The sequence below is a fragment of the Anopheles aquasalis genome, chromosome 2 (genome assembly GCF_943734665.1).
Source record: "Anopheles aquasalis chromosome 2, idAnoAquaMG_Q_19, whole genome shotgun sequence".
NCBI classification, from domain to species: Eukaryota; Metazoa; Arthropoda; class Insecta; order Diptera; family Culicidae; genus Anopheles; species Anopheles aquasalis.
The window spans coordinates 20,584,287-20,600,000 of record NC_064877.1 but is presented as its reverse complement, the minus strand read 5'-3'; the positions used below and the strand labels follow the sequence as shown (position 1 = coordinate 20,600,000).

Sequence of the window (15,714 nt, the reverse complement as noted above, 5' to 3'; positions counted from 1 at the left end):
CGCTCCTTGACCCGCGATCTGCAACATTCACTGAGCGCTTAACTTGAGTGAGAAGCAAACCGGGTACTGAACTAACCCGCCATTCGGATTGCACTTTCGTGAAATGTACTGTGAGAGTGACTTAGTGTAACAGTTCGGTTAGTGCCCTAGGAAAACCATAGTGAGTCGTGCTCTCGTGTTTCCCTGAAACCGTGTTCCCGGTTCGTCCTATCCATCACCAAAGTGAACCTCTGGTGGAACTACGCGTGAACATGGCGAACGAGGCGGCCGAAGGCATGGTTCAGGGTGATACTGTAGCCCGATCGAAGGTAGGTAGTCGCTAGCGGTGGTATTGTTATCCTTTACTTCCTAAAATTAAGTACAAACAGTGCAGCAATAGCTACTGTATAGAGAAGGACTGTAACACTCCTTTTGATCTTAGTCAATTTCACATTCTTTCGCATCCTTAGCGGGATGGGATGTTCTTTTTCGGATTGTGGCGGTCTCGTAGCACCAGACCCTTGTGTTACCCAGTGTGTGTGCCAAGTGGGTTTTATCGATTCAAAGTGAAGTGTGTGAACGTATAAGACTCTGGTCAGAACTCAGACTCTCGTGTAGCATATAGAATACAAGTGTCCTTTCAGTCTCTCTGGTTCACGGTACTCCTGTGGTAGGAGGTCGAAGCCTCACCAAAATGGAATCTAATGTCATCTTTCGTTTGCATTTTCTACCATATTTACAGATCGAGATCGAAGTAGAAAGCCATGTGCTCGGTGCAAAGGTTAAGCTTTCCGATGGTACCGAGGGGAATGTGTTTACCAGGACGTCACGCAACAAGGATCTACAGTTTGTCTACAGTTGCCACATCTGTGGCGTCCCTACGCTGTGTGGTGAGCGGATGCTTCAGATTCATATTGCCGGTCGCAGACATCAAGCCCGGTTGAGTGTGTCGTCGCTTGACGCCGAACAATATCGTGCTTCTTTGGTGATGAAACCTAAACGTAAGACACATCGACACAGTTTTCTATCGTATCACAAAGCATGTTATTCATTGTGGTTTGTTTTATTTATGTTTTTAGAAAATCAAGCCTCATCAGCAGGTGATGGTATGGGCGCTTCAGGTGCGAGTGACTCACAGGGCATGGATGTGAAACCGGAAGCGCAGCTGCAGAGTGTTCTGGATGGCTACCGTGCCGGCCCTCTCGTTGGTTTAGAGTACATCGTCGAGCTAAAGCACCAGGGACCGGGCGAAGCAGTTTCGTACAACTGCCTGCTGTGCGATACACGCGGCAACAACGAAAGTGGCATCACTACGCACTTGATCATGCCGGAACATCGGCTCAAGTTTCTGGAGAGACACTATGCGACAGTCATGAAGGTGATCGCTCCGTACCGTTCCGCACCGGGTGCCGATGCTAAGGATAGCGTGTTCTGTCGCGTTGTGCAGACGATTTGCGAGGCGATCGAAGACCATCACGGACGCATGGTCCCGTCGGTGTACGATGCGGATGATTTCGGGCGCAACCGAGCAAAGTACATACAGGGCGTCAAGTTTGGGAAGCATTGCGATGAGCAGACCGGTCCCAAGTTTGTCGAATTGATCGACAAGAAGGTGCTGCAAGATTTGAAGGCTACTACCGCAGGCGGTGCTGGCGGCGGTGGTGGTGGTGGTGGTCAGCGTAAGTACCGCAATCGCAACGAGCGCCGCGGTAGTCTCGATTCCATCTCTAGCCTAAGCAGTGCTAACTCGGTCATGAGCATTTCATCGAGCGGCGATGATGATGACGAAAGCCGGCTACGCAAGAAGAGCCCATTGAACCGGGGGACTTCACAGCGTGTGCAGTCAAAGCTTCCACCATCGATCCCCACTCCGAAGGAGCTATCACAACAGGCGGCACATATTGCTCACGAGCGGTACAAGTGGGAAAAGTTTCGCTGTACGGTCGAACTCATGAAGGCACCGTTGTTGCAGCTGCTGAAGGAGTACGAGAAGAATCCCGAAAAGCATCCACTGTACTCGGAAGAGTGGAAAAAGTTCTGGAACCGACGGTACAAGGAGCTGCAGGCCGAGAAGAAGGATCCGTCGAAGCACAACTTCAAGCCGGAATGGATCGAGTACTGGACGAAGCGCATGAAGGAGTTGCATGACGAGGAGGTGGAACGAAAGAAGCTGGAAATACGCACGAAGATGAACTTGCCAGCGGAGGAAGAGGAACGAACCGATGAGCTGCGGGAACAGTACACGCTGCGCGTTCCCCCCAACCGCCCCAAAGAACGTAAGGGCACGTTGGGAGGACAGTTGGGCTCGGACTCGGAGGGCGAGTACAAAGGTGGACAGCCGTTGGTCAACAGTCGAAGCAGAAAACGACCAAGCCCACCAATGAAAATCGAACGCTCGGCACACCCTTGGAGCAGCGAGTCCAGTAAGCGTCCAGCCCTTTCTCATTCGCATCGGTCACGCAGCCCGTACAGTGAGGACATAGCTGCACACAGGCTATCGCGTTTAGCTCCGCCGGGTGCCAAACGTCCCCCACCCGTCCAAACACCACCGGAGCGCGTCGACTACGATGAGTGGGCCAAAAACTACTACGGACCGAACAAGAAGGTGTTTGTTCGGACAGATTTTGAAGATTCTTCGGCACCGCCCACCTTTATCGCGGTCTGTCGGCTGCTGACCGCGTTCGAGGAGTATCTCGGCAGCCTGGGACCGAAGGTGATCGATCTGCTAGCTAAGGGACTGGCACTGGAGAAGGTGAAGGCGAATTCGGCCGACGATCTGCTGCTGAACGAAGACAACAGTATGTTCCTGGAGACGGTGAAGGAAAAACTGAAGGGTCACTTGATGGCAGGTACGATCGATCCTCCCAAGATCGCATCGATCAAACGGGCTGTTCAGAACATTGCTAGCCTGCTGCACGAGGCGTCCAAGCGCGAACCGGCACCGAAACCGGCCGAAGAGGAAGTATCGCGTGATTCCTTGGCCATAAGCGAAATTAGCGGTGTGGCGACTCCTGCTGCCCCAAGTACTAGTGCGGGCGGTCCCGACAAGGTTACCATTGCGGCTCAGTTGGCCAAGGCTCTGGTTGCTCAGGGTAAGACCGATTTCTCGACTGAAGAGCTGGAGCAGCTGATAAACGTTTACCAGGCGATGGTGGAGATGTCACGTGAGAGAAAAATGATTATCACTACTAAAGTGTATCTCGCGGCCTGTTCCAGTAGTGCTGGACTGTCGAATGCTAGAACAGCAGCGGCAGTGAGTAAAGAAGTAGCAGCTAGCACGACCGGTAGTGGTACAGGACCGCTATCGAGTATGATGTTTGATCGCAATCGTTCCGATCCACCGATGACGACGTACGCCAACCGTCGATTGCAGGAAATGGATCGCAAAATGACGCCCGAACCGAACAGTTTGTTCCGATCGTCGGGAATGCTAGAAAACCTGTCCGATTCCGATTTGCAGACGTTACTGCAAACGTTCAAGGATCTTGCGACGGATGAGCAGATGCATCTCATCACGTACCTTCGAAAGTTGGAGCGAACGGAACCGGAACGTGTGGAGAAGCTGCGCCGTTATGTCGATTTCGAAACCATCAATGGTCCACGGGGTCGTGGTGGTGGTGGTGGTGGTGCTGGAGCTGGCAGACGAGGTGGACAGTTCGATCCAGATCTCTCCGATGATGACGATGACGATGATCGGGACAGTTTGCGTGATCGCGACGATGATGCTGTAGGGTATGATCCGTTCCGGGCGAATAACGACCGAGGTCGATCACCAGCGGTGAATGCTCGCAATGCTGCACGCAAGGATCGTTCTCCGAAAGGCATCCTCCAGCAGGGACAATCATCCGGCAAGCAGCAACAGCTACGGAACAACGATCCGGCCGTCGGGGTGGATCAGAGCAAGAAGAAGATTCTCGTCGATTCGGACGATGAGGACGACTACAGTTATGATGACATTTTGCGCGCGGCCTCGAAGAACGTTACATCACAGCCGCCAGCCAAGGACGTGGATGGGGAATCCAATTCGAATCATTCGCAGCGTGCGAATGCTGCCGGTGCCGGTGCTGGTGCTGGTGGAGGAGGTAGCGTTAGCAATAGTTCTAACACCGTACCAATTCCTTCGCTCGCCGATACGAGCAACCTAGTGGCGAATTTGATGGAATCGTTGCAAAAGTCATTTTCCGATGCCAAGAACAACGCTGGAACCCAGGATTACTCGAATCCGATCATGACGATCGGCTCGCTAGGTGGAGGCAATGGGTTGGATGGCGCCGGCCATGGTGGTGAGGGAGGTGGAGGAGGAGGTGCAGTTGGTACCATTCCTGCAATGAACGCCTTCGGTTCGAACATGAATGGAGCTGGTGCCGGTCCCAGGGGTCCCTTCTTTCAGCGACAGCAGCAGCAAATGCATCCGCAGGGCCCAGTTCGTCCAATGATGCAGCAACAACAACCGATGGGCGGTGCGTTCGGTCAGCAGGCGCAGATGCAGCAAGCGTTCGGTGGTCAGCAGCAGTTCATGTATCCGGGTCAACAGTTCGGTGCCAACATGAATGGCCAGCAGCAGCAGCAGCAACAGCAGCAGGCTGCGCAGTATGGTTACGGAAATTACGGTGGATATTACTGAGAGGAAGCAAACCCTCCGGAAGGTCCGGAGGGCTAAGTTGTACAATGTAACATTTGAAATATCGATAAAAACATTAAGAATTATTAAATAAAGCATCTCAAAGCTTCGCCATTTGAATGGTAGTGAACAGTATTAATGTTTGATAAATTTAGTAGGGTTTTTGTTAAAATTTTATTTCGGTAAAGTAACGGCCGGGCTGGGTCATCGGGTTCAAAAGGTAAAGAGCTTCAACCGCAGAACAACAGGCGGCGCTGTCAAACCGACTGTCAAAAACGCCGAACGTAAACAAACAACATGCGGCCTCGTGTTTTTCGTTCTCTCGTGCGTGTACTGCGTTTTTGAACCACTCAAGTATAGAGAATCTTTCCATAAAACGTGTATAAAATGCTGGAAAAAGTAGAGCAGCAAGTGGAGACTGTAGACATGATGGAAGAGGAGGAGTACGATCCGACCGTACACAACGCGCTGGTCGACAAAATCCACGCGATCAGCGGAGCGCACCACATCCGCGATATAACGCGCACCGAACCTTCGGCCAAGGTGTCGGAGTTTGGTTTGTCCAAAAAGCAGGAAGATGCGGTCCGGTTGGCAGATTTGCGAAAGTTTATCAAGAAAACCAAAAAACACCCTACTGTTGTGCAACAGCTAAGCCGGTTGGCCGGTCGCAAGCCGCTAAATCAACCACTGGAAAAAATCATCTCGGAAAAGATCGAGCGGAAGGCTGGCTTCGTGAAGGTACAGCACGAGCTCTCGGCCTGGGAACCGGTCGTGACGGCTACGGAGATCGCTCCGCAAACCGTGTTTCCGCTGCAGTACGGCAATCTGGACGTGCTGAACGAGCCACCGAAGAAGGTCAGCGAGTATCGCGTGAAAACGAAGCTCATGGAAGCGATGGAAGAGTTGGACCGCAAGTACGATGGTGACACTGCGGCGAACGGTGAGAATTCGGACGATGAAAACGATGGTCCGGACTACGCGATGACGCTCGAGGAAATGCGCCAGCAGCAGCGAGAACGGGCACGGCAAAAGATTCGCGAATCGTACCGCATTGCTAAGGGACGTCGGATGAACAAGATTAAAAGTAAAACGTACCATCGGTTGCTGAAGCGTGACAAGCTACGTCAGCAGATGAAGGAGTTTGAGGAGCTGCGCGAGAAGGATCCGGAGGCGGCCCTCGCCCAGCTCGACCGTATCGAGAAGCAGCGGTTCGAGGAACGTGCCACGCTACGACACAAAAACACGGGCACCTGGGCAAAGAATCTGCAAGTTCGCGCCAAGTACAATATGGACGTACGGAGAGAGCTGGCCGATCAGCTGGCCATCGGTCGTGAGCTAACGGCAAGAAGGTTGCAGGAAGACGGGAGCAGTTCGGAGTCCGACGTTGAACTTGAGGTCGTTACGGCGGAGCGCGAGAATCCCTGGACGCAGCAGCAGCAGCAGCAGCAACCGAAGGGTGAATATGAACAGGCGGCAAATCAGCAGAAATCGCTCACCAGTGGTTACCGGAAGTACTGGGAGGAACGTAATCGTGTGCAAAATGCAAAGAATCAATTGCAGGCCGACAATGAGGAGCAACAAGAGGAAAGCTCGGATAACGATGAGGAGGACGGTACGATTGAAGAGTTCAAAAAGAAGCTTGAAACAAGTGGTACTAAAAAGCAGAACAAAAAGAACAAAAAACAGAAAGTCGCTTCGACGAGTAACGGATGGGAGGTAGAGGATGCCGAGGATGGCGAAGAACCGAGCGAGGAAGATGATGATACAGATGATGAACCGGGGACGGCGAAGAAACGAAAAGCGAAGCTATCCTCTGTCGAGGATCTGTTTGACGAAGCGGAGCAAATGATCGTAGGTGCAATTAAGGGAAAGCTGAAGCGAGTGAGAACCAAAGTCGCGGGTGTCGAGAACAGCAGGAAAACGACTAAACCTGCTCCGAAACAGAAGCAATCACGCGCTAAAGCGACTGATAGTGGGTTAGCTTTCAAAAAGAAACCACGGCTGGCCGATGCTGACATTGAGCTGAACGAATCGGCCCGTGGAGTTGAGAAGCAGGATCCTGTTAAGCCATTCGTCGTTTCAGCTCTCAATGGCACTCCAGCACTTCCCACGGCTGCGGCCGATATTAACCCGAAGCAGGTGGTACAGATGAAACCGAAGCATTTGCTCACCGCCCTCCCGGACGCGGTGGCCACCGGTGAGCTATCGGGCGATGAAGATCCCGAAGAGACCGGTGCCAATCGTCAGCGTCTAACGATCGCAGAAGCGTTCGAAGATGATGACATCGTGGCGGACTTTGTGAAGGAGAAACAGGACGAACGAGATAAGAACATGCCACAGGAGATCGACAATACGCTGCCCGGCTGGGGCTCGTGGGCTGGACCGGGAGTGAAGAAGAAAAAGCGAGCGCAGAAGGTTCGCAAGATCTTCAAACCACCGACCGAGTTGCCACGCCGTGACGATAACAAGGATCAAGTGATCATCAATGAGGATGGGATGGTGAATGAGAAGCTGAAGAAGCACCTGCTCAACGAGGTCCCGTTCCCGTTCGTGACGGTGAAGGACTTTGAGGCATCACTGAGGGCACCGATTGGCCGCTCGTTCATCCCGGAATCGGCTCACACGGCCATGATCGAACCGAGTGTCATTACCAAGAAGGGTGTGGTCATTGAACCGATGAAGAAGGAAATGCTGCTCCAGGATCCGAACAAGGTGTTGCGCTTTGGCACGAAGAAGCTCAACGGTGCGACGGAAAAGTACCGTGAGTTTGCTGACAAGTTCGTGAACGGTAAGAAGTTAAGCGAGAAGGGAAACAAAGGTGGCCAGAAGGGTGGCAAGGGTGGTCAACAAGGTGAAAAAGGTAGCCACCGCGGTGGAAAAGGTGGCCAGCGGGGCAGAAAGGGTGGCCAACGTGGTGGAAAGAAGTGAAATGTTGTTGAAAATGGGAGAATATTGATATGAATAAAATCGTATTCTATTCTGAATTGATAAGCATTTTTTAATAAATTCACCGAAAGAAAACGTATGCTAAATCGGGTTTCAGGTTAAATAAGTACTTCGTCGAACAGATGAGCCACTTTTTTTTATTCGGATTGGAAATAGTAGGAAAATGAATGAAAATGTTTCAGGTTTTTTTTCTCAGTTTATTGTCTTCCCAAATCCTAAACAGCAAACAGATTTAAATTACTCTTATTTAACCCCTCCATCATTAACACCAGTGACATTTGCCAGGACCATCTGCTCTGCTGGATGGATTAGTTCTTTGGTTCGCCATCCGTTCTATCTCAATTCAACCATTTTCGTTGGTATTGTCCGGCACCGCGCCTAGATTATCCGCTCCGAAGGCCGTCGCTGGTGGAAACTCTTCGGCCGGCATCGGACGATCCGGGACCGGCGTAATGTCCTGGGAGTCAGCTACCACAACGCCATGCGTACACAAACAGAGAGACAGCGAGAGAAAGGAGCAGATAACAAATAATGCATTAATATAATTCAACACATTTAGCGTCGGCGAGATCCTGGGTACGTGTTACGGATTATCTTAAATGCATCCAAGTGCGCGTTATCCGGATGTCCAGTTTTAATGCACGAGCGTGGATGCATTAACCTCGTTTTGGATATTTTCGCTCTTAAGTTTAAGTGGCTTCGCATCCTTCAAGACTAATTACGAAAAGCGTTCCCGCAGCGCGTTGCACAAAACTATGGCTGCAACTATCTTTCGCTCCGGATGATGGCGGAGCAAATTCATCCGATAATAAAGTTAAGCATTTTTGCAAAAAGTGCACTTCCTACTAGTATTTTTTTACTTCGTTTTTTCTTTGGTTGCAGTGTACTCTCATCTTCCTCTAGTCTTATGCTGCTTATCGCACTTCGCTGAGTTTGTAATTTAATTGTAAAGTTAGCTACCTGAACGTGAACGCTGCACGGAAAGCACTTTTCAAACATCCATCAGCAAAAGAATGCCGAAACCGTTGCAGTGAAGCGGTAATGCTCTTTTTTACCTACAACGTTAGGACCAATTAAATTGCTGATTCTAGCCCTGGGACTCCAGAAAATCTCGTTTAATCTCATTCTTAACCCATGACTCATCACTTGAAAACCATGATGACGTTCATGCTCTTATCTCACGACGGAGCGGAAGATGTGTTGCACAATGTTCAAATCGTTCGAGAAGAAGCAAAAATCGAAAGAAATCTAGCGATGGGCCGTCATTGGATCACATCCCGTGATAGGCAGGGGAAACAATTTACCACCGCGAGATAAGATATTGGTAGGTATCGGCGGTAAGCATTCAATCTGTATTCCGTGAAATGAAACTCCCCAGCGGTAGCGGATGCCAATCATGCGGTGGCGCCAATGCGATTCAACCACATTTCCCATCATCAAGGAGTGTGAGTGAGCACTCCAATGAAAGTATGGCAAGCATTGTATTCGAATTTCTGCGCTACAATGCCCTTTTGTAAAATATGAACACGCACACCGGACGGTCCATTATGGCAGACACAACCTCGCGGCACACTTTTACGCACGACGAATTATTCTGATTAACAATAGTCACGATGACTACCGTACAACGAGATGATCGACAGCAAAATCTCGTTATGCTCGCTATTTTTCATGCACCAAAAATGCATGAAATGATGTATTAAAAACGTGCCCACGCACTGCACCAATCATTATTTATCGTTATCGCGCCTCGCCTCGTTAGCGGATCGGTGGCAAAAGTGCGGTTCTGTTCGGTTTACAGCGAAATCGGAGCACGGTAATGATATCATTTCAGGGAAAATCTCACAAACGCCCGATGGTTATATTCTGGCCTTCTACCCAATGCGACAAGTGCGTGATGATAACTGCGAGAACTAACGAGCTGTTCGAACTGGTCATCCGTATCAGGTAGGTATCTGCCAATTTGTGCATCATCGTTTGCATCGATTTAAACTCCAGAAATTGTGACACTGCATGGACAATCTCCTTCATCCTGAATGCGGGACGTCCGGATGATACTTACAGGCACTGCAGCAACACCCCATCTTGGGCGTGTATGGTTGTGTTCGCAACTTCACTTCTCCCTCGCGGATATGCTCTTCACAGGTCAATTTGTACGTTAACTACCACCGTTTAGCTTGCAGACATTGCCGTTCTTTGCAATGCGTTGGCCAGACTAATCGAAACAGCGGAAACTGACTCCAAACCAAGCACTCCGCCAACCGCACTGATCGCATCCGTTCGATCTTATCTTCAGACGTCCCCCCGCTCTGAGCACTCGTAGTCGCAGGAGATCGATAAGATAGTGGCCCAGATAGTAGCGAAATGGCTGCGACGGCGACGGCCGCAATGGGCTCACGAAGAGGATTTGTGTGATTCACGTTCTACGGCCGCCTTATCGGCGTGATTTCTTCGGGCCCGTACGCACCAATTTCGGTGTGATAACATGTAAACGAGGTGTGAAAAGTGCTCAGTGATAAAAGAAGCGGGTCACCGCATCGTGTTTGAAGGCGAAGACAAATTGTAGTTGAAAGTGGAGCATATCGGATCGGTTGGAATTTGATTTGATAGCCGGCGTAGACGGCGGAGCGCGACGCTTCGAGTGGCTCAAATCAGTGTGATTGAATCCCGCCTGCTTATCAGATTGATTGTTTTTTGTTACGCAGCGTAATATACGGTATGATTTGTGGGCCAATGAGCCCTATATGTACTAGGACTGTTACTAAAATTTGATCGTGTCTTTTGGATTTTTTAATTTTATTCATGAGCAATTATATTAAATTTAATATATCGATCTCCTTTTCAATAAATTCAATCTCCTATTCAATGGAGTTTAATAGAGAGCATGCTTTGCGTTACCAATAGATATTCAGAAGTGTACCAATGCACTCTCTGCAATTAAATCTGTTGTTCTGCAAACAAGAAGAATTGTGCCAATGGACCTATTATAGCCGGCATGAAATGCGATGTCTGCACTCGATGGCTTATTACCCTAATTGCTAGATGTTGTGGAAACAATAAACTACAATTAAACTCGGGGCGCGTAGGCCTAAGTGCATGTTGAATCGTGCGAGGAATTACAATTCCATTCTTGATTAGACCACATGCGACCACTATGCGAGCCATAAAACCAGTAATTCTTCCACTCGGAGAGAGATTGTTCCGAAAGTAATATACTAGATTTTGCTGGATAGCATTTAGTAAATCATCTCCGGTCTGTTCTGAAGTTGGGCATGCAATTCATCAATTAATTCCCTCTTCAATATCCGCATTAACTTTCTAAAAAACCAATTATCAAGAGCTACTATTGCTCTTGTGCAATCAATTCCAATCCGTATTGCCAAACTAACAACAATCCAATCAATTTGCCGGCCATTTATTGGCCGGCATGGTAGTAGACCGTCCAGAAGTTCGCATTGACCAGCCCATTCGCAAAAGGCTGATGGACGACCGCCGATCATGTGGTTCCAATTTTCGGTCAATGTTTGTTTCTCGTTTGTCGCCGGTATGATGAGCTATAGAGGTCCTTCTCACGGTCTGTATTTGCATACCCTCTAGCGTCCAGTCTTATGCCAGGACTGTGTGCGCACGTGGGAAGTGAACTACCCTCGAGCACACCACCATCGTAACGACACTAAGAGCTGCTTGTTATGAGCTCCTCTTTCACGGTAATGGCGTTTTACACCGAAAGTGTAGCAGTTTCGCGATGCAGTACGGGTCAACAGGGCTCTCGCACAACCATTAATGATGTCCTTTTAGCTGTTACATAGGGAGAGAGTGAGAGGAGGGCAGTAATCGAAACGCTTGCCAAACAACCGAAATTTGTGGTCTTTTGGGTCGGCTTAGAAGGTGACACGCAGTGCATTGGATGCTATGTCCGGAGCAGAGCCAACGATAGCTCGGTAAAGTGTAGAGCACACAATTCATTTGGCTTACCGGTGCTCCGGTCCGGTGCTACTTCAGAGAACCGCCTCACTGTTGCCGTGCTGTGGACCTTTACATGTAACCGGCTCCAGACCAGTTTGGACATAGCGTTGCCACATATTAACCTATTAGAGGGAGCTCTTTCTGTGAGGGCGTAGAGTGTAGTATTCGGACTCATCGGAAGAACGAGCGCGCACACCTCTACGTACACTCGTTACTCGGTGGTCAGTTAGTGCGACATAATTTATCGCATTACTTCCCAGGTGCACGTGCTCGTGTGGGCTTGTAGCTGCACCAATATCAACGTTGCATAACGTGGGCCATGTTCACCGAAACATGAAAGTGTGTATGTTCTCCTGATGGTCCGTAACGGTAGATGATCAAATTTCAATTAAATCATATTGAGCTGTTATGTTGTATAAGCTGTTAGGCTAGGAGCCAAGGAGTCGTGCAGTACATTTTGATCATCTATGTTGATGTTTTCATTTACCTAGCGAGTAAGGATGATTTATGAAGGTATAGAACGACACTATACAACACGTTTAATCCATTTTATGATTTTGTTTCTCGTTTCATCAATCATCGTGCGATGGTTTAAAGCTGGCATCCAGACCAACCAGATAATGACCGATAGCGCGCTTTGATCAGTGCACAAAAGACAAACGAAACTTTCTCGGGGCCGCTGGTCCGGATCCCAGTGTGAATCCGCTGGAGAGAAAATAAATTTGCAAATGAATGGAGAAAACATATCCCCAAACGGTGCTGTCAAACGCAGACCACGGGGACAGTTTGCGAAGGGCGATCATCATCAGCCATTGTCCTGCTGCTGCTGCTGCTGCTGCTGGCGAAGTTGAAGAAGCTTGCAAAACAGACGCTGACCAACTGGACGGTCGCGGGATTCGCACAACCGCAACGGCAATGAAAGTAATCTGATAAACGATTGCTACTGGCATCAAATTAACGTCATCCCGTTCTCGTAACTGCTCACGAGCATCGTCCGACCGAGCACCACGTTGAGTGGTGAGGGTGGAAACGTGGCGGCAGCTGAAAATTTGCGCCAACAACAGACCACAGCAGAATTGAAGCGCAATCACTATCTGATGAATTTGAAAAGTGCACGGTGGAGAAGAGAGCGAAAGAGAGAACGAGAGCACGAGATGGAAACGAAGCTCATCCTGTGCAAGACAGCTGACGGTACGGGGTCGCGGTGATGCCAGCGGGATGGTGGGGCCAGTACAAAGAGGATAAAATCGCAATACAAACAATCAAATAAACAAACACATTCTAGTGAGGACTGGGACAGGGCTGGGTGGGTGGAAGCTGTTACAGCCGCGGTCCACCGCAGCCGGAAACATAAACTTTTTTAACCTCGCGGGCTGATTGTTTGTTCCGCATTATCCCTCATCCGCAGTGGTTTGTTTCAATGTTTTGTGGCCAGCGGGCCCTGGTCCTGGTTCCACGGGATTGTCGCCTGTCAATCTCAGGTAGCTCTGGTAAGGCTCTAACGTTTGCACGGAGACACAATAGCGATTGCGGTTGCGAAGGGTGGTGGTGGTGCTTCTGCATCATGTACCTTCTCCACTTGTCCTCCTCTCCTCACGTTGACACGCTGATTAAAAGCAACGGCATTTAATTTATGGGGTTTTCAACTGTTTCACAACCCGCCGGCACTTCCATCATCCTCTGTGCACCGTGGATGCCTTCAAGAACCATAGCAGCGTGTTTGACCGTTCAATCGTTTAAAAATGGTAAAATCATCGCCAAAACATCGCCCTACGCGGTAGAGGCTGGGCTGGGTGTTAGTAGATGGGGTGAGTTTACAGCAACGCAGACAGAGAGCAATCATCGCCATCACCTCTAGCGCCACTGTGCATTCCATGCCAGCAAAACCATGCATCCTGTCGAGCACGTCGTTCGTGCTGATGGAGGCGCACGCTACACGAACGTGGCCGAACGTGGCCGAATGTGGCTGGTAGGCGCCTCCATTCACGGATGCCAACTCTAGTACAGTGTACGGCGTGATGGGTGGAACAGTTGGTTTTGGGGACTGGTTGATGGACAATTTATCGCATTGCCGCATAGTATTGATCAGATTATCCTTTGGAAAGGTCGTTAGAATTTATAAAAAAACATTATTTTAAAAAAGACAACCCTATTTGTTTGTTTGTTTAAAGACTAATAATGTGTTCATAAGAATGAAGGGGAAAAAAATCAAAGAGATATAATTTACGTTCATTAAACAAACATTTTCTGCCAAAGCAGACTAGAAAATGCAAAGAGCATGAAACTGCTAACGATTTGTGTGTAACACTTGATTCTATTAGCATTTTTTTGTTATCTATTAGTATTTCTATTCTATTATATCCCTTGGAGTTATGTAAAAGTAAAAAAAGACCTGAAATAATACATAAATCTCTGAGTGCTAATGCAGCGCAACAAGTTATCTCTCCCGGCTCCCGAATTTAGACATCAAATAGTCGCTTTACCATCGAAACACACTGTGTACTTTGTTTACGGTCCATCTCCCCGTCCAAGACACCGACGGCACTCCCCCTCCCCACACACCTTGGTGGTCAGTGAGTGCGAAAGACGCATCCCACATCGGGTCGACATCGCCGAAGGAACGATCGACGACATCGAAATTGCAATCGCCAGCTGGTTTGGCGGCCGCGCTGCTGCTGCTGCTCGTGGAACTCCTCGCGCCCTGCGACGGCGACGCGCGTTGGCCAGAAACATCATCATCCCGGTTAGACGATTGGAAACGTGCCAGTCGCTGTTGGTCCTTGCTCCGGTTCGGTTTGTGCGGTGGAGTTGCTGCTGTCGATCCGGCCCATCCGGTCGTGTTCGTTTCACGTCGCGTCGCGTAGGATCGTCGAGCAGTGTTTCGAGTAGTTACTTACGCGGGAATCTCTACTAACCGTTCAATTACTACCAACGGTGTGGTCGGTTTGTGTATTTTTCGAGCGTGTGAGGTCAGGTGATTTTTATAAGGAATTTAAAGGAAAACGAAATTGATGCTCTTATGAGTAACAAGTGTTTATAAAAGGATTTTTCCAAATTTAAATCATTTTCTGTGATCCAAAAAGAAAATTTGAGCTAACTAGTGCACCGTTTAAAACAAATAAAAGTTCCAGTAGTAGAGAGAAACCGAAGTTGATTAAAAAATTAATACTCTCCTCCCGATAACTGGGAACCATTTTATCGTGCATAGAGACAACCACCACAAGCATCGGCTAGCACACGCTGCTTTCCACAACGGAATATTCCTGGCCTCATTGGTGGTATTTTTCCATTTTCCATCAGCCAAACTGCTGCCTCCGTCGCGTAATCCCAGGGAAAAAGCGGGGAAAGAATGCGATAACACCTCGGCGAGGATAGCCACCGTTGGTCGATGGTCAGGGCCAGGCAAATAAAAAAGGATACGGAGCTTACAGTCTTTTGTTGGAGAAAGAAACTGACCACAATATCAGGAAAAAAGTGCTAAAAGATATGGAAAGTAAACAGTTCTGCCCCGGGAAGCAGTAGGTCAGCAGCGAGTGGTGCAATTCTTCGCAAGGAAGCAAACGTGTCTGTCCAGGCTCACCGGTCAGGACATTAGGGGAGACTAGGGGGCTGCTGCTTTAAATAGGATCCTGGTGTGCGTGCGTGCGTGTGTAGGATTATAATTAGCGGAATTCGTGCCACACTTTCACCATAATCATTATCAACTCTCCCTGCCTTTAGCTTCAAGTCGCAGTTTTTAATGGTTCCTTCCTCTGAGTCGTAAGGGTCCAGTGACGTAGCCCAGACCGTTGTGTGTGGTTGTGTGCCTGTGCAACATTGAATAGCTAACTGGAATTGCCCACATTCCACATTGGGTAGGAACCGCCTTAGTTGATTCGCACACGAAAAACACGACCGAGCAAAGTGATCGGAATGACGTGAATCGAGCGCTTGGCTTGAAGTGGTCGTCACTCTAACGCGCCTCGATGATCCAAAAATAAGTTACGATCCGGCGCCGAACATCATAATTTACAACACGCATCATCATTACGGTGGATCATGCTTATTACTTAACACGCCAAACACTCTCCGGCCGGCCAATCCGCTAGCGAGTGATCGAATTGACGACGCGTCGAGAGAAAAGTGTATGTGTGCGTTTGTGTGTCTGTGTAATTTGTGATCTGACCACGAGAGAGCGGCCCAGCAACAACAGCAACAAAAAA

General features: G+C 49.1%; 2 protein-coding genes and 1 long non-coding RNA gene across 5 annotated transcripts in view; 2 read left to right on the top strand and 1 right to left on the bottom strand.

Moving 5' to 3' along the window:
* LOC126581179 (uncharacterized protein CG7065-like) overlaps positions 1-4,735 on the top strand; it is a 5,938-nt gene extending 1,203 nt beyond the window's left edge. For 2 of the 3 annotated variants that reach the window (XM_050244664.1, XM_050244663.1), the window contains exons 2-4: positions 1-308; positions 722-980; positions 1,059-4,735. The exon at positions 1-308 is cut by the window's left edge and continues 196 nt beyond it. In XM_050244664.1, the coding sequence (XP_050100621.1) occupies positions 252-308; positions 722-980; positions 1,059-4,603 (3,861 nt within the window). In that variant the 5' untranslated portion in view covers positions 1-251 and the 3' untranslated portion in view covers positions 4,604-4,735. The remainder of the gene's footprint in view (positions 309-721; positions 981-1,058) is intronic. The other variant, XM_050244665.1, reaches the window with a different exon arrangement.
* A 154-nt stretch (positions 4,736-4,889) lies between these two features.
* LOC126581180 (U3 small nucleolar RNA-associated protein 14 homolog A) lies at positions 4,890-7,584 on the top strand. The gene has a single exon (XM_050244666.1). The coding sequence runs from the start codon at positions 4,988-4,990 to the stop codon at positions 7,526-7,528; it is 2,541 nt and encodes an 846-aa protein (XP_050100623.1). The 5' UTR covers positions 4,890-4,987; the 3' UTR covers positions 7,529-7,584.
* A 138-nt stretch (positions 7,585-7,722) lies between these two features.
* Positions 7,723-9,826, bottom strand: LOC126580859 (uncharacterized). The gene is made up of 2 exons (XR_007609123.1): positions 9,609-9,826; positions 7,723-8,014 (listed from the first exon to the last, which is right to left on the bottom strand). It is a non-coding gene; the product is annotated as an uncharacterized LOC126580859 (long non-coding RNA).
* Positions 9,827-15,714: the final 5,888 nt, after the last annotated feature.